The sequence below is a fragment of the Cetorhinus maximus genome, chromosome 26 (genome assembly GCF_964194155.1).
Source record: "Cetorhinus maximus chromosome 26, sCetMax3.hap1.1, whole genome shotgun sequence".
NCBI classification, from domain to species: domain Eukaryota; kingdom Metazoa; phylum Chordata; class Chondrichthyes; order Lamniformes; family Cetorhinidae; genus Cetorhinus; species Cetorhinus maximus.
Genome location: NC_135904.1, coordinates 6,154,883 through 6,179,845, shown reverse-complemented (window position 1 = coordinate 6,179,845; position 24,963 = coordinate 6,154,883). Strand labels below are relative to the sequence as shown.

At 47.3% G+C, this 24,963-nt stretch overlaps 1 protein-coding gene across 1 annotated transcript in view; it reads left to right on the top strand.

The window, feature by feature from the left end:
- Positions 1–24,963, top strand: part of slco3a1a (solute carrier organic anion transporter family member 3A1a) — a 193,554-nt gene that overhangs the window by 146,671 nt on the left and 21,920 nt on the right. Inside the window, exons 3-7 of the mRNA XM_078530022.1 lie at positions 7,117–7,215; positions 8,952–9,221; positions 11,275–11,439; positions 14,915–15,113; positions 17,055–17,193. Coding sequence (XP_078386148.1) covers positions 7,117–7,215; positions 8,952–9,221; positions 11,275–11,439; positions 14,915–15,113; positions 17,055–17,193 — 872 coding nt within the window. The remainder of the gene's footprint in view (positions 1–7,116; positions 7,216–8,951; positions 9,222–11,274; positions 11,440–14,914; positions 15,114–17,054; positions 17,194–24,963) is intronic.

Sequence of the window (24,963 nt, the reverse complement as noted above, 5' to 3'; positions counted from 1 at the left end):
TAAATTCCACCGGCTGCCATAGTGGGATTTGCACCCATGTCCCCAGAACATTAGCCTGGACCTTTAGATCACTGGGCCAGTCACATTATTACTACAGCACTGTCTCCCCGTGGAGCATCCAGCTCACTTAACAAGGGGGCTTCCTTGTTATGGCCAGATCACGCTAACCTATCCCTGACCCCCTAAAAGCTATGGTATCGACTTAATGAAAACACCAGAGCTACTCTGCCCAGCACAGACTCAAGATTAGTAACAGCAGCAGCCCCACCCCCACCACACTCCCCCCACCACCCCCACCCCCACCACCACCACCACCACCACCACACTCCCCCACCCCCACCCCCATCCCAACCCCCACCACCATCACCACCACCCCCCCACCACACTCCCCCCACCCCCACCCCCACCACCACCACCACACTCCCCCCACCACCACACTCCCCCCACCATTACCACATTCCCCCCACCACCACCACAATCCCCCCACCACCCCCACCACACTCCCCCTGACCACCACCCCCACCACACTCCCCCCACCATCACCACACTCCCCCTACCCCCACCCCCACCACCACCACACCCCCACCACCACCACCCCCACCACACTCTCCCCCCACCACCACCACCACACTCCCCCCCCACAACCCACACCACCACCACCACCACCACACTCCCCCCACACCACCACCCCCACCACCACCACCCCCACCACCACCACCCCCACCACCATCACCACACTCCCCCCCACCACCACCACCACACACCCCCCACCACCAGCACCACACTCCCCCCCCACCACCACCACACTCCCCACACCCACACCACACTGCCCCCACCACCACCACCATACACCCCACACCACCACCACCACACTCCCCCCACCACCACCACCACCACCACCACCACACTCCCCCCCCACCACCACCACCACACTCCCCCCACCACCACACTCCCCCACACCACTACCACCACCACCACACTCCCCCCACCACCACCACACTCCCCCCAACCACTACCACCACCACCACACTCCCCCCACCACCACCACCACACTCCCCCCACCACCACCACCACCACACTCCCCCCACCCCCCTCCACCAACACCCCCACCACCATCACCACACTCCCCCCACCACCACCACCACACACCCCCCACCACCACCACCACACTCCCCCCACCACCAACCAACACACTCCCCCCCACCACCACCACCACACTCCCCCCACCACCACCAACACACTCCCCCCACCACCACCACCACCACACTCCCCCCACCACCACCACACTCCCCCCACCACCACCACCACACTCCCCCTACCACCACCACCACACTCCCCCCACCACCACCACACTTCCCCCCACCACCACCACACTCCCACCACCACCACACTCCCCCTACCAACACCGCACTCCCCTACCACCACCGCACTCCCCCTACCACCACCGCACTCCCCCCACCACCACCACACTCCCCCCACCACCACCACACTCCCCCCACCACCACCACCACACTCCCCCCACCACCACCACACTCCCCCCACCACCACCACCACACTCCCCCCACCACCACCACTCCCCCCACCACCATCACACCACCACACTCCCCCCACCACCACCACACTCCCCCACCACCACACTCCCCCACCACCACACTCCCCCCACCCACCACCACACTCCCTCCCACCACCACCACCACACTCCCCCTACCACCACCACACTCCCCCTACCACCACCACCACACTCCCCCCACCACCACCAACACACTCCCCCCACCACCACCACCACCACACTCCCCCCACCACCACCACACTCCCCCCACCACCACAAACACACTCCCCCCACCACCACCAACCCACTCCCCCCCCCACCACCACACTCCCTCCACCACCACCACCACACTCCCCCCACCACCACACTCCCCCCACCACCACACTCCCCCTACCACCACCACACTCCCCCTACCACCACCACACTCCCCCTACCACCACCACACTCCCCCCACCACCACCACCACACTCCCCCACCACCACCACCACCACGACACTCCCCCCACCACCACCACCACACTGCGCCCCCCACCACCACCACACTCCCCCCCCCCCCCCACCACCACACTCCCCCCCCACCACCACCACACTCCCCCCACCACCACCACCACCACACTCCCCCCACCACCACCACACTCCCCCCAACCACCACCACCACCACACTTCCCCCCCCCACCACCACCCCACCACACTTCCCCCACCCCCCACCACCACCACCACACTCCCCCCACCACCACCAACACACTCCCCCCACCACCACCACCACCACCACCACACTCCCCCCACCACCACACTCCCCCCACCACCACCACACTCCCCCTACCACCACCAACACACTCCCCCCAACCACCACCACCACCACCACACTCCCCCCACCACCACCAACACACTCCCCCCACCACCACCACCACACTCCTCCCACCACCACTAGCACATTCCCCCCACCACCACCACCACCACCACACTCCCCCCACCACCACCAACACACTCCCCCCACCACCACCACACTCCCCCCACCACCACCACCACACTTCCCCCCCCCACCACCACCACCACACTCCCCCCACCACCACCAACACACTCCCCCCACCACCACCACCACCACCACACCCCCCCCACCACCACACTCCCCCCACCACCACCACACTCCCCCTACCACCACCAACACACTCCCCCCAACCACCACCACCACACTCCCCCCACCACCACCAACACACTCCCCCCACCACCACCAGCACACTCCCCCCACCACCACTAGCACATTCCCCCCACCACCACCACCACCACCACCACACTCCCCCCACCACCACCACCACCACACTCCCCCCACCACCACCAACACACTCCCCCCACCACCACCACCACCACACTCCCCCCACCACCAACACACTCCCCCCACCACCACCACCAACACACTCCCCCCACCACCACCACACTCCCCCCACCACCACCACCACCACACTCCCCCCCACCACCACCACCACACTCCCCCCACCACCACCACCACACTCCCCCCCACCACCACCAACACACTCCCCCCACCACCACCACACTCCCCCCACCACCACCACCACACTCCCCCTACCACCACCACCACCACACTCCCCCCACCACCACTAGCACATTCCCCCCACCACCACCACCACCACCACGCTCCCCCCACCACCACCAACACACTCCCCCCACCACCACCACACTCCCCCCACCACCACCACCACACTCCCCCCACCACCACCACACTCCCCCCACCACCACCAACACACTCCCCCCACCACCACCACACTCCCCCCACCACCACCACACTCCCCCCACCACCACTAGCACATTCCCCCCACCACCACCAGCACATTCCCCCCACCACCACCACCACCACCACCACCACCACCACCACACTCCCCCCACCACCACCACCACACTCCCCGCCCCCCCCCCACCCCACCACCACCACCCCCTCCACCACCACACTCCCCCTACCCCCTACCACCACCACACTCCACCGTCCCCCGTTCCCCACCAGTCCAAGGGTAACACTCATGGATCCTCAGGCTGTGCCAATGTTTACTAACTGGACACTGCAATGTCCGGATCCATTTGTCAGCTCCGGGTTACCCTAATTTTAGGAAATAGAGATAGTTTAAGGAAGTTATATTTGTATTTGTGGGTGTTAGGAATGAGTTTTAGCTTTAACGTTTAAGTTTGATTTGTCTTTCTGTATCTGTGTGTTAAGAACAATCAAAAGGAGTTTAAGTTTCACTTTTAAAAGATGCTTACATTTCCAATGAGGAGTTTTACGACCCCTAAAGAGAAGGCAAACAGGGGCCCAGAGAGGCAGGTCCCTCCCACAGACACACACACAGAAGAAGAGAAACAGCAATTGTTTTGGAAGTTGTTTGAGTGCAGTTGGTTCTGAAAGTTGCTGCCAGGAGAGACTGGAGCAAAGGGGACAGATAGCTAGTCCCAAGCTAATGAAAAACCCCAAAAATCCAGGGGAAGGGAAGAGGGGAAAGTTCAAAGAAGGCCTTCTTTGTCAAAGGAAGACTTTGTCAAAGTCAAAGAACAGACAGGAACCTGGGGAAAGGTCCTGTTAAGTGAAGTTAAGAGTGAGGAGCAGAGAGAAAGGCTCCAAGCTTCAAGTTTAAAGAGACAAAAGCTGTGGAAAGCAGATTTAAAGTGAGAACAGCTTGCAAGAGGCAAGAAGGTCCAAAGAGACAACTGAAGGTCTGTAACTCTTTGCTATGGGCATGTGAAGCAGTGGTGTACTGTTGACAGCTGAGTCAGAGAGACAGTGTGTGTGGAAGACAGCTTGAATGCATGTGGTGACCCAGGGAAGAGGATCGTCAGAAGGAGAGTTTGAAATCCTGGAGGTGAACCCTTGCGGAAGGTGTCTGAGAGAAAGCATTGGTTTGGGAGGAGATTCCAGAGTGAGTTCTTGGAGAGTGGAAATTGGAAACCTTTGTGTGAAAGACGGAGTTCAGTGAGACTGGTTGGCTCACGGTGTGACAAGCATCTGGAGGGAGTTGAGGAGAGATCCATAGCATCTGGTTGAGGTGGCATCTGTCACTTGATTTCAGAGTGTGGTGTGTCTGACCACAGGGTGCCATGGATTTAAATGGACTGTGTACTTACTGTGTACATTAGAGTATAAGATAGCGTTTGTAACAAATTATAAATCTGTATATATCTGTAAAGGTATAGTTGTGGGTGAAGGAATGTTATAATATGGTTCATCTTTTCTTGTTGAATAAATGTTTTATGTTTTTGTTAAAAGTTCATTAGCTGACTCTGCTGACTCTGTTCAGTATCCACTCTCCACATATCTAAACAAAGTTAGGATCTATCAAGCTGGGTTTCACTCTGGGATTAGGCTTGTCCAGGGGTAATCTCAGCTGGGATCAGAACACTAATGAAGCGATAGACACATTTTATTCATCAACTGGTACAAGAGCCGACACGGACAATAGACCAAAAGGCTTCCTGACGAGAAAACATTTTTTTTTAATGGCTCTTACATCTACAGCAAGAAACTGTCAGGACAGACAACCCAAATAAATTCCACTCCAGGTACCCAGTGCCTCTGGGCTCAGTGTGATTTACTCCAGTCGCTCCTCTCAGCATTGAAGGTGCTTTTCATGCTCTCCTCTGCTGGATGCTCCTCCAGCACCTGGAATCGATGGGGTGTCTGGGTAAACAATATGAGACCCTTGGGATGGAGGTGAGACCCTTTCTCCACTTTTGGACTATGAGGTGGTCGTCGCCAATGGCTCTGTCACACTCGCTTGTCCTGCCTGCTTTGTGCCATTTGATGCAGGTGTATCCTCTTCCTGGGCTCTGCCGCAATCTGTCCCCTATAATGAGGGTTTCAGGGGCAGTATTCAGGTTGACGATATTAATAGACTTGAGGAAGTTACAAATCAATATTTCTGGGGCAATGTAAACCATTACCTCACACCCTTCCTAACTCCTATTCTAAAACTACAGACTGCCACCACCAGGTGGTATCAAAGCTCCAGCTCGGACAATCCAGTGTGATTAACCAGCAGAGTAATCTCACAGAGCTGGTAATCTCACAGTCACCAGACATCAGTGAGCACAAGGGGACACTGTCCTCCACATTAGAGAAGAGGAAGGTTTCTCCCAGTGTGAATAGAACTGATGCTGGAGCTTGTCTGCTTAGTCACTTGTCCGTCTAATGCTCCTTGAAATAAAGACCATGGAATTGTCCCTGAAATGAACCTTGAGCAAAGACAGGGAGTGTCCTTTACAAAGCCTCACACGGACACCACGTAAGTAAATTGTTCCAAATACTTTCCTGTCAAGTGTCATCTTCATACCATTGACCAGAAGCTGATAAATGGGGGAAACGAGGGTCCCTTCAGCCCAGTCAGTCACTGTTATATTGTTGTATTATTCAAGCTGTGAACTGTATTATGCTCATGTATACGTATATATTCAGAATGCCACATCACTCACTACTGCACTACAGCCAGTGTACCGAACAACTGTGTATCATTCCACAGCACATGGTGAGGTTTGAGAAATATGGTCAGATCCAGCATTTGTCTAGAAGTGTGATTATTTCAAATTTTTAGGAACCACAAGACCTATCAGACTGATTGATTTGCAGTGTCTAGCCTTGAACAGGTTTCCCATTGTCTAAATTGAAAAGTGTAATTTTAAACAACATTCTTGACTTCCCCCTTTATCTCTGTGTCCTATCGTGTGAAGCTCACTGAGGCTTTCGTAGATTTTTTTTTTCATCAGCAAAGGAAACAACAAAGTTTAAGCCGTGGTCCAACTCCAGCTGGACCTTATCTTGCCAGTCCACTGTGGTGCAGTCCTGCCCCTGCCCATTCCCAGCATCACCCTGCCCTTGCTGTCTGGCTGACTGTCCCTACCCTGTCCCCCAACTCTGAGCTCAGCCTGACCTTGTCTGTCCTGTTTCCATCTAGATTTAGGCTTAACAAAGGGCATCACAGACCTGGTTATACTGGATCCAAGAGTGCGTCTGTTCCCGATCTCAGGCTTAAGGAGAGTTGAAGCTCCATGAAGTGTAACTAGGCCCGATTTCCCTGTTTGTTTCCAGTTTCTTACTTTTATTCCCACTTTCAGGGTTCGTTTTGGAGCCTTTTTTGTTTATTCTTAAAGTTGCTTTATATTTTTTTTACTTGGTTAAAAATTGTGGGTGCAAAAACTTAATGGAACATCACCTCTCCTAGCAGGGCTGGAGAAGCAACCAGAGGCCTAGATTTTTGACTTGTCCCTGGCAGATTCCCTTTCCACCAGACCATGCCCGTTTTCAACACCTGGACAATTTTCCGTGGGACACGAGGGTGATGAAAATAGACGCCCTTCCATATTAGGCGTATTGTAACATGGCACCAGTTGGGGAGGAGTCCATCGAAAATCTCCAGGCTAATGGGCGCATGACCATGTTGTAGGGTGTGTGTCCGCCACTACTGCGATTATAATTCCAAGATTTATCCGCAGGACTTGACAGAGAAAGAACAAAACAAAACGAATTGCTTCTGCTTCACTTTGGTTTTTTTTTTGTCATTTTTTTTTTAATAGGAATTCTCTTCACCACCCTGGTGTTCGGCCCAGCCTGTGGTTTCATCCTCGGCTCTCTCTGCACCAAATTCTACGTGGACGCAGTTTTCATTGACACAAGTATGTGAGATCTTCCTGTCACTATTGTTAGGCTTATCACTTTTGCCTCTTTTCTCCTCTCCAATTTCTTCTCTACTCCTCTCCCACTGGTGTCTGTCTCTCACACCGTCTGCATTGCTTGGGCTCACAGGGTTTTTTTTATTCATTCATGGGATGTGGGCGTCGCTGGCTAGGTCAGCATTTATTGCCCATCCCTAATTGCCCCTTGAGAAGGTGGTGGTGAGCTGCCTTCTTGGACCGCTGCAGTCCATGTAGTGTAGGTACACCCACAGTGCTGTTAGGGAGGGAGTTCCAGGATTTTGACCCAGTGACAGTGAAACAACAGTGATATATTTCCAAGTCAGGGTAGTGAGAGGGTAACTTCCAGGTGGTGGTGTTCCCATGTGTCTGCTGCCCTTGTCCTTCTTGGTGGTAGAGATCGTGGGTTTGGAGAGTGATGTTGAAGGAGCCTTGGTGAGTTGGTAAAGAAGTGGCTGTTGGAATGACTGGTATTCAAGTCTTGCAGGCAGATCTCTGAATGTCCTCAGCTGGCCCATGCACACACACACACGCACACGCAATCACTCACACACACGCACACACGCATACACAATCACACACACGCACACATACACAATCACTCACACACACGCACACACATACACAATCACTCACATTCACACACACACACACGCATACACAATCACTCACATTCACACACACACACACGCATACACAATCACTCACACACACACACGCATACACAATCACTCACACACACGCACATGCATACACAATCACTCACATGCACACACACACACACATACACAATCACTCACATGCGCACACACACACGCATACACAATCACTCATGCACACACGCATACACACACGCATACACAAACACTCACATGCACACACACACACACGCATACACAATCACTCACATGCACACACACACACGCATACACAATCACTCATGCACACACGCATACACACACGCATACACAAACACTCACATGCACACACACATAAACACACGCATACACAATCACTCACATGCACACACACATACACACACGCATACACAATCACTCACATGCACACACGCACACACAATCACTCATATGCACACACACATTCGCACATGTACACGTGGTTTCCAACATAGATCACTGGAAAATGATCTGGAGCCAGAATCCTGGTTAATTTACTCCCCTTCCCCATACTCCAGGCATTCTCGATAGCGACTAAGCTCCTGAACTGCTATCCCAAGTGAAATCAGCTTACGGCACAGCAGGGGAATCAAAGCACCTCCCTGCCTTATGCAGCTCAGTATCACACCAAATGGCACATTTGTAGAGATGTGGAGACACAGAGAATTTTAGGGTGGGTATCCTCGAGCTTAGTCCTGTCCAGTAGAAGACAAGGTCACCAATAGTGGGATAAGGAATTGGGGGGTGCACAAGTGGCGAGGATGGAGGAGCACCGAGATCTCAGAGGGCTCGGGGGGGTTACAGGGATAGGGAAGGGTGGGGCCACGGAGGGATTTGAACACAAGGGTGAAAATTGTGAAAGACAAACCAATGTTCACTTTAGTGCCCAGTCCTATCTGATTTGACCTCCCTGTGGCTGACTCAATGACTCAGGGTAACTATTGATTGAAAAGAAATGTTGTCCTCGCCCTAAAGAGAAACAGTGAAAGAGAAACCCATTGGATTTGATCGTTGTTTTGAGCGTTTTATTTTTTCTTGCAGGTAAACTGGATATATCGCCCGAGGACCCTCGCTGGATTGGAGCCTGGTGGGGAGGCTTCCTGCTCTGTGGTGCTTTACTTTTCTTCTCGGCTCTCTTCATGTTTGGGTTCCCGCAGTCTCTGACCATCAAGAGTGACAGGATCACCGAGAGTGAGCAGGCCATGCTTCCACAGAACATGCCACAGGGGTTTGAGAGACCCAAGCCCAGCAATGGAGTGGCAGAGCACTTCCATCCCTCCAACACCTCTTCCTGCTTCCAGCAGCTGCGAGGTCAGTCAAGAGGCACCCACACCCACCCCTCAGTGCCTCGGTTAGTGAGCGTCCCCTCATCCCAAGGGGCCATGAGTCAGGCATGGTGCCCAGTAAAGGTCACCCGCCAACCCCCAACCCCCCCCCACCACCACCACCACCCCGGGGTTAGAAAGGGCAAATAAACCAACTCAAGATTCCAAGTGCTCAAGGTGAGGGTAACCTCATCTGATGCTCCCAAAGGATTAGAGGGGACATGAGGGTGGTGGGTGTCTGGGATTCGCTGCCTGAATTGGCGGTTGAGGCTGAAACATTCAACTCATTTATAAGGTACCTGGATCTGCACCGGAAGTGCTGTCACCTAGTGCTGGAAATTTGGATTAAAAATGAGCAGCTAGTTTCTTTTTTCCTCTTTTAATGGCCGGCACAGACACAGGGTGGGCTGAATGGCATCTTTTTGCCCTGTGACTTTTCTAGGGTGCAGTCGAATACCCCCCCACAGAACTCACTGTCGGCTCACACTGGCTTGGGCCCCATAGCAGGAGATGCGGATTCCCACAGAAACATACCCCGGCCAGAGGCTGCCTGGGGTGGCTGCAAAATTTAAACAGAAGCCTGTGTGTTGTCGTTGCCGCCTGCTCAGCTCTGAACTCCTCTCGGGCTATGTAAACGTCACTCTGTAAGCAACAGCATGGGATCCATTCAAAGCCGTCATGATTGATTCTTTCTGGACTATTCCCTCCCCTCCTTGAACTGTGGACCCCACCCTGCTGTGGGACTCTGTGTCTCTTCACAACGGAATGGGCGATAGAGGGAACTCACGGCTTAACACCAGCCTCAAACCTTGCATTGAAGTCTTCATTTAACTTTGCTTTTAATTTGACCCTTAATTATTTCAATTCAATTAAATCCTACAAAAATCTCGTAACTACAGGAGAGGCCTTGGTTTTCCTTCACAGTGTGCCAGGAACCTTTCTCACCCGATAGGTTTGTCCTCTGTGGTTCAGTGGGTAGCGCACTCACCTCTGGGTCAGTAACAGCCCAGAGACTTATGTGTAAAATTTAGGCTGGTGCTGAGGCAGTGCTGCACTGTTGGAGATGCTGCCTTTCAAACAAGATATCAAAGTAAAGTCATGTCTGCCCTTTCAGGTGCACACAAGGGATCCCATGGTGCTGCTTTGAAGGAGAGCAGGGGAAATCTCCCAGCGTCCTCATCAATGTTTATCCCTCAAGCAAAGGATATTTATTTATTTATTTCATTGCTTTCCGACAGTGAATACTCTTTGATTTTAGGCACTTTGGAGGTCATGAACGGCACTATATAAATCCAAGTCTGTCTTTCTTTCAAATCTGATATTAACCAGATAATATGTTTTTAGTATAATGAAAACAGAAAATGCTGGAAAAACTCAGCAGCTTCTGTGCAGAGACAAACAGAGTTAACATTTCGAGTCCAGTTTTGGAGCCAGTCTCGAGTTTTTATTTCAGATCTCCAGCATCTGCAGTATTTTGCTTTTATATTAACCCGTTTTTAGTGATGTTGATTGTGGGATAAATATTGATCAAGATACTTTGGAGAACTCACCAGCTCTTCTTTGTAACAGTGCCACTCGCCTTCCTGACTTGGAAATATATCACCGTTCCTTCACTGTCGCTGGGTCAACATCCTGGAACTCCCTCCCTAACAGCACTGTGGGTGTACCTACACCACATGGACTGCAGCGGTTCAAGAAGGCGGCTCAGCACCACCTTCTCGAGGGCAATTAGGGGACGGGCAATAAAGGCTGGCCCAGCCAGAGACACCCACATCCCATGAATGAATTGTTAAAAATCTTCTATGTCCACCTGAGAGGGCAGAGGGAGCCTCGGTTTAGCATCCTGAACTCCGATCCTTCTGGTGAAAGGCTAATATTTATCCCTGTGCATTAGCCTTGTCCCCATTCAGTGGAGAATGAAAAGTAACCCCCCAAGATATCGGAAATACAGAAGGTTTGAAGCTGGCTGCTTGCTGGTGATTGATTCTGTTTCTGGGATGAAGGTCTCTCACTGTGAGGGTTTGTTTTTCCTGTCGCAGTGATTCCGAAGGTCACCAAGCACTTGCTGTCGAACCCGGTGTTTACGTGCATCGTCCTCGCTGCCTGCATGGAGATCGCTGTGGTCGCTGGATTCGCTGCCTTCCTTGGCAAGTACCTCGAGCAGCAGTTCAACCTCTCCGCCTCCTCGGCCAATCAGCTTCTGGGTAAGTGAGACCATGAGGGTGCCCATTGTGCCGGGCTCTGATACCAGGGATTTTTACCGATGGAGATGGTGCCACGAAAGGTTTGGCGGGTTGGGCTTATACCCATTGGAGTTTAGAAGAATGTAAGGTGATCTTTTTGAAACCTATAAGATCCTTAGGGCACCTGACAGGATTATTGCTGAGAGGATGTTTCCCCTTGTGGGGGAGTCTAGAACCAGGGGGCACAGTTTAAAAATTAGGCCTCTCCCATTTAATACTGAGCTTCTCTCAGAGGGTCACTAGTCTGTGGAATTCTCTTCCTCAGAAAGCAGGGACATTGAATATATTCAAGGCTGAGTTAGACAGATATTTGATCAACAATGGAGTGAAAGGTTATGGGGGTGCACACAGGAAGGTGGAGTTGTGACCACAGTCAGATCAGCCACGGTCTTACTGAGTGGTGGAGCAGACTCGAGGGGCCAAATGGCCTACTCCTGCTCCTAATCCTTGTGTTCTGCTGATACTACGGAGCAGCATCTGCTCTGTTCCCTGACCTTCCTCTGCTATAAGGGGTTAACACTGTTAAAAAAGAGGCTGAGTGCATCATGAATGCTGCAAATCTCTTCACTAGTTATTGGCAATGCTCATTTCTAGCCTCATGTCTTTGTGATTGCACGACTGACCGTTTACAAGTGTGAAGATCAACAACAGTGACTTACAACACCCTTGAAATGCCATCACTTGTGTCCATTCTAGCGTTACGAGCAAGTGAAGCAGATGTGAACAATTGTGCCCAGTCCTGGGTGTTTGGGCCCTTGCAGCCACCCAGCGCAGGTCTGGGCACAAGTTGGCAGTGCCATCTCGATGCCACATGGGGCATAAATACCAGCGTAGCCCAGTTGGACTGAATATTTCTGCGCTGCAAAAGCCTATTTAATCCACGCAATTCACTCCGATGCCTGACTTGAGCTATGCTTCTCTCATGAGAGAAAGGGCAGGTCGCACAGTACAAAGTCTGAGTAGCTCAAGTAACATTTGTATTTCTCGGATAGAGAAGAGGTGCTTATAGCTGTCCTACACAATGGGATTTAATGGAGCATAGCAGCTGGATAGTTTAAAGTTAGACTGAAGTGAGTGTCTCGTGTGTATTAATTATGAATATCATTGAGTAGATAGGATTGTGTGTCTTTAATATGTATACGCCGTCATTTATATTCCTTCAGCTTCACAATGGTTTAGCTAGTAAATGCACTGCCTATTGTTTAATTAAGCTGCAAAGAGACACAGAGCTGGGGCACTAGTTGGCCTCCATGGCTCAGTAAGGAGATGGACACTCAGCCAATCCTGCCCCTTGTCACGACCACTGTGACTCCTTCCAAAAGTGTAATTTGCATGGAAGCTGGTCATGGCTGTGTGATATCAGCACAGTTAACTATCCTGGCCACTCCCTTAGCTATGGCCTCCATCTTCTCTCTCTTCAAGTTCAAAGGACAGTTTTGAGCACGGTGTGGGGGAGGGGGGGAGGAGGGGAGGGGTGAGGTGTGGGGGGTGCAGAGGAATTCAGACGATAGTGAATCAGGAGCCAAGGAGTAACCTGGGTCAGGATTTTATGGCCCTTCCTGCCCGGCAGGATATTATGGTCTCACCAAACTGAATGGAGATTTAAATAGCTCTCCACATCCACCGGGGGATACACGCCAAGGCTGGGTCATCAAATCCTGGCCCTGGAGTTTGAGAAAACAAGGGTGTGTTCTGAACAGATAATTAGTGAAGATTGATCAGCCCATCAGGCACAGCAAGTCCCAGGGGTGAACAGACAGTGTTGTTAACAATGAACTTCCTAATTTAATATTCTTTGTGTTCAAAGCAAAACACACATATTTTAATAAAAGATGGGAATTGGAGATTCTGGTTGTTGGTTTGAACCATGCAGATTTCCTTCCCTAAAGGGCATTAATGAACCAGAAGGGTTCACAACAATTGATGATAGCTTTATGGTCACTGATGCTGAGACTGTCAATTCCAGATTTTTATTGAATTTAAATTCCACCAGCTGCCGTGGTAGGATTTGAACCCGTGGCCCTAGAGCATTAACCTCGGTCTCTGGTTTACTAGTCTATTAGTACATTACCACAAAGCCAATAAGATACCAGGTTGGTAAAAGCAAAAAACTGCGGATGCTGGAAATCCAAAACAACAACACAAATACCTGGAAAAACTCAGCAGGTCTGACAGCATCTGCGGAGAGGAACACAGTTAACCTGTCGAGTCCGAATGACTCTTCATCAGAACTAAGGAAAAATAGGAAAGAGGTGAAATGTAAACTGGTTTAAGGGAGGGTGGAACAGGTAGAGCTGGATAGAGGGCCGGTGATAGGTGGAGATAGCCAAAAGATGTCATGGACAAAAGGACAAAGAGGTGTTGACAGTGGTGATATTAGCTGAGATAAGTGCTAATGGTGAATATAGAGATACCAGGTTAGTATCACTTAACTCAGCAGAGACCTGGAGGATGTGTTAAATCAGTATGACAGGGAGGACAGGATTAATGCTGGGTTTGACACATGTCCCTTTACATCCCCCCGCCCAGCATCCCCCTCCCGTCAATTGGTTATCCATGCTCGTGACATGAAAATAGCTGTGTACGTGAGATGTCAGAGGACAGCCAAAGTACAAACTCATAGTACAAACATACGCAAAGAAGGACAGGACAGGACCGCTCAGTCCATCATGATACAGCCACACAGGCACCATAGACCTACCCCACCCCCAGTGTCATGATTGGGAGCACTACTCTTACAACTAATCTACATTGGAAGCATTGATGTTGATGGAAGAGAAACCTCTTCTGAGAAACTGATATTCAACCCAATGCTGGCTCAGTGTTTCCAATTTCAATCGATGGTCATTGTTTTCAGTGTTTATTCTGGTGATTTATTGCAGACTGTTTGGACTTTCACCCTCAAGTCAGAACGTTGTGGTTATACGCCCCACTCCAAGATTTAAAGCAAATAATCTAGATTGACACTATCGCAGGACTAAAAACTGCATTGCCAGGGATGCTTTCATTTGATGAGACATTAATCAATGGAACCATCTAGCTTGTTAGGTGAATGTTAAGAATCCCAAGGTAGTATTTGAAGCTCTCCTGGTGCTCTAGTCAATATTTCTCTCTGAACTGATACGATTAAAAAGTTAATTAACCTGCCGGCTGTTTATGTGATGGTGCTGGTACAGAATAACTCCAGTATTTGCCTAGACAAAACTACCACTTCAAAACAAACTCATTTTTAAAAGTTCTTAAAGTTGTTTTAATGCAATATTGTTTTATTTTTAATTTTGTTTTATCTTGATTACACCTCTGTGAAGCACCAAGGGGAAATTTTCTACGTTAAAGGTGCTGTGTATTTGCAAGTTGTTGTTGGCACATGTAGTGGCAGCCATGTCTGTCCACCAGCTGTTTAATTTTACGCTGCTTTCTTCTTCCTGTTCTACAGGAATGACAGCCATTCCCTGCGCATGCCTGGGCATCTTCCTCGGAGGACTTCTAGTGAAAAAACTCAGCTTGACGCCTCTGGGTGCCATTAGAATGGCCATGTTAGTTAACCTTGTGTCCACTGCATGCTACATTTCCTTTCTCTTCCTGGGATGTGACACAGGACCCATAGCCGGGGTCACTGTCCCTTATGGAAACTCGTGAGTACAATATTTTTAAATCTTGAAAGCCATTGTGATGGGCCTTGGCCCATTGTTCGGGCTAATGATTTAGAGGGGGGGCGCGGTTGGGCTGTAGTTTTCTTTCTTGTCCCTAGATTGGGGTCAAAAAAAGTATGCAAGATTGTCCTGTGAGGAAATTCTGTGTTTGCCTATCAATGTCCTCCACTGTTTGAAGGCCTAAAATTAAATAGGGAGAGCCCCAGGTTAAAGTGTCGATTGTGACTTGCAAGAACAGGGTACGAATTAGTTACTCTCCATGGAACGAAGAGGGAAGCAGAAGAAGACAGAGAAGCAAAAAGACAAGAGACAGAGCAGAAGAGCAAAGACAGGTAGCAACAACATCGTCATTGTGAGCACAACAAATTTATATGAGTGGGGCCATATTCGCTATACTGTGCAGTGGAGATTCATTAATTTCTAAATGATTTGGTATTAAGCACAAGGAGGAATCATCTGGATATTCTATTGGTCGTATATTGAAAAGTATTTTTAAAAATTAGTCATTGCAATTAATCTACTCAAAATAAATTTAAATGTTGTTCTCTCTGGATCCAGAAGAAGAAAGGTGATATATTGAATTAAACAAACAGGCTGAGAAATTGGGCTCATTAGTACCCTATTTTTAGGTAGAGGAGTTTTGTGAAGGAAATCCAGAATGTAGGGCCTTGACAGCTGAAGACACGGCCACTGTTGTGATGTGGCAGATGATGTGTGCCAGGTGGACAAAATCCACAAGGGAAACTTGGTCGCGCTATCACAACAGTTTTGCAATTTGTATTTGTTACGAGATATGTGCACTGAATTTAGAAGTAATAACTCCACCAAGACCTATAGAGATTTTAAAAATTAAAATATTTATTAACAAAATAAAAGATTTCAAGCACATACACGAGACTACAATGACTACTGTAATTCTATAATAACTCCTCAAATTCCTAATTAACCTGACCGCAGCCCCCCGGCCCCAGTTACACTCCCTTTAAGGCAATGGACCAAAAATAGATTTTAGGTTTAAAACAAACTCAGCAAGTTAACACAATATCCTGGTCAGTGGAATTTCAAATGGCTTTTCCCCAACTTCAGTTCTGTAGCAAAGCAGACGCATGCACAAATGCTGGAGGTTTCATTAAGGCTAATATACTCCTGTTAGATCTTACATTGGCCTTCTGACACATAACCTTTCATTCCCTTTATATGTTTTTTTTTTAACATGTAAATTCTATTGATCCATATGTCTTTGAAACTGTACCTTCTTCTTAACTAAAACTTTCAAGGTGCCAATATTGCCAATAACCTTTGGGAAAAATAAACACATTTCTTAGCCTTGCTTATCTGGCTAGTTGTAAATGGACTAAGATCCCTTTGAAATCCAAATATCCCTTCATTTATCTAAACATGCAAATTCCCTTCCCACCTTACATGCTAAGCCAGCATCCATGTTTACTCGTTAGCGTGTCAAGCACCTAGCTTCTTTTGATTACTTAAAGCTTACAGTCTACTTGACTACAAAATGTAATCAAATCACACACAGACCCAACTATACTTACCCCCTAAACCTACTTCACAATAAACCAGAAAAACATTATGAAAAAAATGTTAGTTTTATGACACCCCCAATGGTGGGACAAATGCAGGGAGGAGTGCAGAAGAGACCAGGAGGAAAGAAGAATGCTGGTGGGGTGGGAGGTGGTGAGTTGTTGGGTAGAGGAGGTTACAGAGGTAGAGACGTGTGAAGCCTTGAAGGGATTTAAATATAAGGATGGCAATCTTAAATTGGAGATGTTGGGGAAACAGGGAACCAATGTAGCCAACAAAGGCATCTCTCTTCCTAGATCATGTTGGAGGCTGTACTGCTAAAACCAAAAGAATGTCAAACCTAGTTACTGCAAAGATATTGATTCTTTCTTCTTTATATTGCAGATCTGTTTCGGATACAGATTTGGATCCTTATGCTCCCTGCAATAGCGATTGCGACTGCAAGACAGCAGCTTATAGTCCTGTCTGTGGATCTGATGGCGTTACCTACTTGTCTTCATGTTTTGCTGGCTGCTCCAACTTGGTGAGATTTAGTCTGTGTTAATATACAGCACGGAAAGTGGAACGAGTCTCTAAATAGCAGGTTTTGGCGACAGTGGAAATTGAAAGTTAGTAGCCCACAAGATCGGACAGCCACTTCTAATACTCTTTACATTGGCAATGTAAGGAGTAAATAGAATTAAGCTAAATCGAAAACTAACAGATTAAGGGAAAATGGAGAAGTACCAGTACAGATGGTAACTTGTAAAACTATGGGGCAGTTCAGGTTCTCCTTAAAACCCTGGAAGACTATTGTCTGCAATGGGTTTGGTAGTTTCCATAAGACCATAAGACATAGGAGCAGAAATTAGGCCATTCGGCCCATCGAGTCTGCTCAATCATGGCTGATAAGTTTCTCAACCCCATTATCCCGCCTTCTCCCCGTAACCTTTGATCCCCTTATCAATCAAGAACCTATCTATCTCGGTCTTAAATACACTCAATGACCTGGCCTCCACAGCCTTCTGTGGCAATGAATTCCATAGATTCACCACTCTCTGGCTAAAGAAGTTTCTCCTCATCTCTGTTCTAAAAGGTCTTCCCTTTACTCTGAGGCTGTGCCCTCGGGTCCTAGTCTCTCCTACTAATGGAAACATCTTCCCCACGTCCACTCTATCCAGGCCTTTCAGTATTCTGTAAGTTTCAATCAGATCCCCCCTCATCCTTCTAAACTCCATCGAGTATAGATCCAGAGTCCTCAAACGTTCCTCATATGTTATGCCTTTCATTCCTGGGATCGTTCTTGTGAACCTCCTCTGGACCCTCTCCAGAGACAGAACATCCTTCCTGAGATACGGGGCCCAAAATTGCTCACAATATTCCAAATGTAGTCTGACCAGAGCCTTATAAAGCCTCAGCAGCACATCCCTGCTTTTATATTCCAGTCCTCTCAAAATAAATGCCAACATTGCATTTGCCTTCCTAACTACCAACTCAACCTGCAAGTTAACCTTAAGAAAATCCTGGACTAGGACTCCCAAGTCCCTCTGCACTCCAGATTTCTGAATTCTCTCCCCATTTAGAAAATAGCCTCTATTCTTCCTACCAAAGTGCATGACCTCACACTTCCCCATGTTGTATTCCATCTGCCACTTCTTTGCCCATTCTCCTAACCTGTCCAAATCCTTCTGCAGCCTCCCCGCCTCCTCAATACTACCTGTCCCTCCACCTATCTTTGTATCATCTGCAAACTTAGCCAGGATGCCCTCAGTTCCTTCATCTAGATCATTAATGTATAAAGTGGAAAGTTGTGGTCCCAACACTGACCCCTGCAGAACTCCACTGGTCACCGGCTGCCATCCTGAGAAGGACCCCCTTATCCCCACTCTCTGCCTCCTGCCAGGCAGCCAATCTTCTATCCATGCTATATGTTTCCCATGATGTTGCTAATGAATGGTCAATGCACTAGGACCGCAGATGCAGTGTTTCCGTGCTAACATTGAGCTTTGCTTAATCTGGCCTAACCTTTTAAGATTACATCTCAAGTATTTTCCTGGGAGTCCGGATAAGTAAAACTCCTGAGGCCAAATTAGAGACCAATCATAACTACCTGTATATTTCCAGCTCCAGGCAGAAGAACCAGATTCTTTTCAAGATAATGTGTAGCATGCCTATTGTAACAGACCTGTGCTGGACGCAACACGTACAAGATGTTATTTGGTCAATGGTCTTTTGGATGAGATTTTAAACCAAGGCCCATCCTTCATCTCAGGTGGATGTAAGAGATGTCACGCTACCATTCAAAGAAGAGCAAGGGAGTTCACCCCAATGTGGGGGTGCTTTCCCCGATAGGTCATGGCCAGTATTAACCCCTAAACCAACATCACTAAGAAACAAACCAGATGAACTGGTCGTTAGCACGTTGCTGTTTGTGGGTGTTCTCTGTGTGCAAACATTCTGCCTCTTTTCCAACAGTACATCAGTGACTACATTTCACAAGTAATTCATTGACTGTGAAGCCCATTGGGATGTCCCGAGGTCATGAAAGGAGCAATATAAATTCAAGTCTTTATTTTCTTTTACTTTGCTATTTTGTCCCTTTAATGGGAAGCTAGCTAAGTACGTGAAGGGAAAAGGAATAGAAAGTTCTGTTGATAGGGTTATACGAAATAGGGGGGCAACAAGGCTGGCGGAGAGCATAAACACTGGTTGAAGGGCCTGTTCCCGGGCTGTAAATTCCATGCCGTTCTACGTAAAAGAGATGATAATCTGTTCAAAACAGCCTGTTAACGCCCACTTTAAAACAATGAATAAACTGATATGATCGCAGTAATCATACATGTGTTAATATCTGACGCATTAATATCTGAACTGAGGTCTCCCAGCTTAGCTAGAAAACAAAAGAGACATTGAATAACATCAGATAGTGAGACTGGTTTTGCCGTCTGAACGGATCAGCTTACAAATGGAAGCTTAGAAAACAAAATCACACATTTGCCTATTTTTATGCACAGAAGAGATTTTAATCATAACACTTGGGCATCTGAGGCTCTCCTGGCTGTCACTTGGCCTCACTAGGCCAATATTCATTCATGATTATAAGATTATATTCACACATAATCAGGAAATTAATGAGCCATTTTATATTAAATTGCAGCTGTATGAAACCTTAGCATGAAGAAATTATTCTCTTTGTCTCGATCATTAACTGAAATACTTCATTTTCTTTTCACGCTGCTTTCTTCAGACAGTAGACATGCACTGTTGATAATACAATGTATTAGTATTCTGTACCACACAGGCTTACTGATTAGCCAAGGTCAATGAATTGTTAAAGGATAATGTCAGCTCCTGGTCTGCAAGCTGAATGATCATCTCAAAATTAAAAAGAGAGGTTACTAACCATCAGTTTGCCTGTTGTGTGCCAGCTGTTACCAAATGGGAACCCTTTCATTGCTGGAAGTTTTGCAGTAACAATAACAACAATGTTGCATTTATATAGTGCCTTGAACATAAAAAACATAAAACATCCCAAACCACTTCACAGGAGTGTAATCAGACAAAAATTGATTGGACAGTCTAATAAATATATAAGGAGGCCTACAGCATCTTTCACAAGCACAGGACATGTCAAAGCACTTTTGATGGCATAGTGGTAATTACACTGGACTAGTAACCCGAGAAGCCCAGGCTAATACTCTGGAGAGTTGGGTTCAAATCCTGCTACAGCAGCTGATGGAATTTAAATTCAATTAATAGAATTTGGAATTGAAATGCTAGTTTCAGTAATGGTGACTGTGAAACAATCAGCAGGTGTTGTAAAAACCCATCTCGTTTACTAATGCTCTTTTCTTATGGTCTTATAAGACCGAGGTAGATAGGTTCTTGATTGGTAAGGGGAATCAAAGGTTACGGGGAGAAGGCGGGAGAATGGGGTTGAAAAACCTATCAGCCATGATTCAATGGCGGAGCAGACTCAATGGGCCGAATGGCCTAATTTCTGCTCCTATATCTTATGGTCTTATGGTCACTTCACAGTCACTGAAGTATTTTGGAAGAGTAGTCACTGTTATAATATAGGAAATGTGCCAACCAATTTGCACTCAGCAAGATTCCACAAAGAATAGGATAATGACCAGATAATCTGGCTTAACAATGTTGTAATATGCCTTTAAGCGATAGCAACATGTTATCACTAATGGGGAAATGTGTCATGTGATCCAGTCTCAATTTCACTTTGGCCTGTGAGCAGGGCACATGGCACACAGCTCTGCTGCTGATGTCTTCAAGCTTTGTACCCAAGTATATTGGTTCTCTGCACCTAGTTTAAATGAATGAACCCACAATGTGTTTACACAACCCTTTATGAATAATTGGTGCCTTTATATCATTATAAAAAAACAACATGGTGCACAGTGGTGGTCAACAGCGTGGCAGCAAAATTAAATTCAGGTACGACATGGTGAACAGCCTTAGATTGTGCTACATGGCATAAGATGACCCTCGGCATTTTGGTCAGATCACAGTGTCGGAGAGTGTTGAAACTGCAGTGTGTTGACTGCGTAGAAAAGTTTTAAAGGCACGGCTTGGGTATAATGTTCCAAAAAAGAGCTAGTAAGCAGACGGCTCCCTCGTTTTGAGATTGCAACGCATAGCCTGAGAGCTCAGCAGTGGGACAGGGCATAGAGAGAACCAGCACCGGGTTAGCTCAGTCGGGAAAGGGAGTGATTGGCTGGATCAATGAGGAGCAAGGAACAATGACAAGCAAGGAACAGTCAAACAGAAATAAAAACGACAAAACTGTCATAAAAATTGGGCCAGAGAAGGTCATAATTATAACAGGTGGTTTTGAGAATTGTTGAAAAATAATTGAATAAAACAAGGAGGAAGGTCAAAGGAATATTGTCAAAATGTCCACAAAATTCCACGGTTTGAATTGGGATGTTGCTGACTGACTATCCGAATTCATTATGTTTAAACATTGTGCAGAGATATATTTCCTCAATTCAGGTGTGTCTGAACCAGACAAGCAAACCATAAAAATTCGCCTAGCAATTAGGAACAAAGGTCTACACAGGCTGAACACATCAGCAGAAGAGGTGAAGGATCCCCAAAAGATTTGGACTATATTGAAGACCGGTTGAGAATCAGGTTAAACTTCCGTATTCATCAACTAGAGTTCATGTTATTTTGATAACAGCCTGCACAATCCATAGACCATTTTGTCGGCAGATGCAGAGAAAAGGGTACGTACTGTGATTTTTCAAACGCAGAGCTAGCAGACAGAATTGTTGAGTTGCTGATCACCTTCACCCCCATGGAAGCATTCTGGAAAGATCTGCTAGACAAGCCAAAAACATAAAGCATCAAAGAGCTACTCAAGGATGGACGTCAGTATGAAGTGATCCTCACAGGTCGACGAAGCTTACAGGTCATAAATACAAGCCCAGTTGTTGACGCACTCACTAGAACAACCAAACCTAGCAAGACATATGGAAGGTGTGGCCTTCCGCATGCACCAAGTAAATGTCCAGCTTTCCACCAATTCTGCAAAGCATGTGGCAGAAAGTGCCACTGGCAGTGGCTGTGCATTAGAGCAAAAGCTGATGCAGCTACAACGAGCTGTGCACTGATCGAAACAGACCCTACATAACGGGTACCTTCAAGCAATAAAAATGACCATCCAGTATCCTGTAAAAAACACATGCATGAGGTGATTGACAGGTCAGAAAATGACAATGATGTGGACGATGAGACGAAGAGTGGTGAACACAGGTTTCGCACCGTCAATCTCGTAAAGTATAAATATCGTCACCATCCGAGGTGTTTGCCAAGATTCACATTATCTGCCCTAAGAAAGTTGGCAACTATTCATTATTGGCCAAGGTTGACACGGGGCAAGTGCAAACAACCTATGTCTGTGGATTCTAAAAGATATGTATCCACAGACATGGAGGGCCATGTTGAAATCTATTACTGTGCAACTTTCAGCATACAATAGTTCATTAATTCCAAGTACAATCAATCCTCCTGGGTCTCTCAGATGTTCTACAATGTGGAGATAAAGGCTCAGCCGGCATGCCATGACCTCTTACCAATCACAATCCATGGAATCAGTCAGACCTCACAAGGCAGATCAACCTCAGAAACTATTCCTGTCACCTCAGTTCACGACCTAAGATTTGAAGTATCCAGAATATTTCGACAAAATTGGCAGATTTAAGCGAGCTGCAATGTTACACTTGCAGAAGAATGCAAGTCCCTCAACTGACCTGGTACACTTTGCGCAACGCAAAGGCTGGCAGCTGTATGGAGAAATGGTGAAAGATTCCACACTACAGAAACTGTGGAAAACCATCATGGAAGGATGGCCTGATTCATTTCAGCATGACAATGAATAAGCGAGAACATTTTGGCTTTACTGGGATGAGCTAGGCATCTCCTGGGGAGTCATTTTTAAAGGCAGGCGGGTCATCCATACCAGAATCTTTGTGACCTGATATTCTTCAATAACTTCATCACTCACACACGGGCATAGATTGGACGAGAGGACTTGCAACAGAGACAGTCTATTGGCCAGGTATGAACAATGACATTGAAGTCATCAAGAAATGCTTGGCATGTCCAAAGCATGTGCCAAGTCAGCACAAAGAACCACTGATTCCACATGAAGTTCCTACCCATCCTTGGTCCAAAATCGCATCCAACCTCTTTCATGTCCATGGCACTAACTTCATCATCATCTTGGACTAGTTTACCAAGTACCCCATTATTCGACAATTGCACAATGCACCAAGCACAACTGTCATGCACACTCTAAGTGCTATTTTCAGGTCATATGGTGTTCCCAGAGAGATCATTACGGATAACAGTCCGCAATTTATTTGTAAGCCATTTCAGGATATGTGTGAGAAGTGGCATATCAATCACATTACTTCTTTTCCTCATTACCCTAGATCTAACGGCCTGGCTGATTGAATGATTCGCACAGTGAAATCCCTAATTCTCAAATATAGACAGACCAAGCAAGACCTACACATTGCAATGTCACATCTGAGGGTGACACCTCTAAGTGCAATTATTCCATCACCAGCAGACCACTGTGTACCAATTTACCTACGCTTACCCATTCTACTCTCTTAGATACTAGAGAGCAACTTCTAAAACTGCAAGAGAAGATAACCAATGTGCACAATAAAAATGCAGGTACAGAATTGCCAAGTTTACAGTTGGGACAACAAGTTCACACCCAGAATCCCACAGAAGATATATGGCAGCCAGCCGAGGTGACGAGGATTTGTCCGGAACCGAGGTCCTTTAAGTCAGACACACAAAGGTGCAATGGTGAGGTGCAACCGAGGACAAATCAGATACATTCCAGCTCCTCAACCACCATGTAGCCCTACTGTATTGAGGACAAGATCCCAAATGCAATCAGGAGCAACAGATCAGAATGACAATCCCACAAATCACTGTGAGCAATTAAAGAAATCTCCAGACAAGGTTACCTTTACAAGATACCAGCAGGTTACGTCCACACTTTAGAGACTCATAGATTCATCAGTTCTATACACCTATGTAATGGTAACTAAACATGAACATGTATTGTAAATAGTTATAACTTCTTTGGAAGGGGGGAAAGTATCTTTTAAAAGAAAGGGAGATGTTGTAATATGCCTTTAAGGGATAGCAGCATGCCATCACTCGAGGGGAAATGGGTCATGTGATCCAGTCTCAGTTTCACTTTGGCCTGTAAGCAGAGCGCACGGCACACAGCTCTGCTGCTGATGTCTTCAAGCTTTATACCCAAGTATATCGGTTCTCATCTGCTTAGTTAAAATGAATGAATCCACAACGTGTTTACACAATCCCTTATGAGTGATTTGACCCTTTATATCATTATAAAAACACAAGTAATGCTGGTCAAGGGATCAATATTGGATAAACATAGTTGAAGTTTTCTTTCTTTGTGATAGTTCTGTATTTATCAAGGTTAAGGATATCAATGAATGGCATGACTTTGTTCTGAGGAACAAAGGGACCTTGGCGTGTGTGTCCATAGATCTCTGAAGGTGGAGGGGCATGTTAGTGGGGTGGTGAAAAAGGCATATGGGACATTTGCCTTTATCAATTGAGGCATAGATTACAAAAGTAGGGAGGTCATGTTGGAGTTGTATAGAACCTTGGTGAGGCCACAGCTGGAGGATTGTGTGTGGTTCTGGTCGCCACATTATAGGAAGGATGTGATTGCACTGGAGGGGGTGCAGAGGAGATTCACCAGGATGAAACATTTAAGTTATGAAGCGAGGTTGGA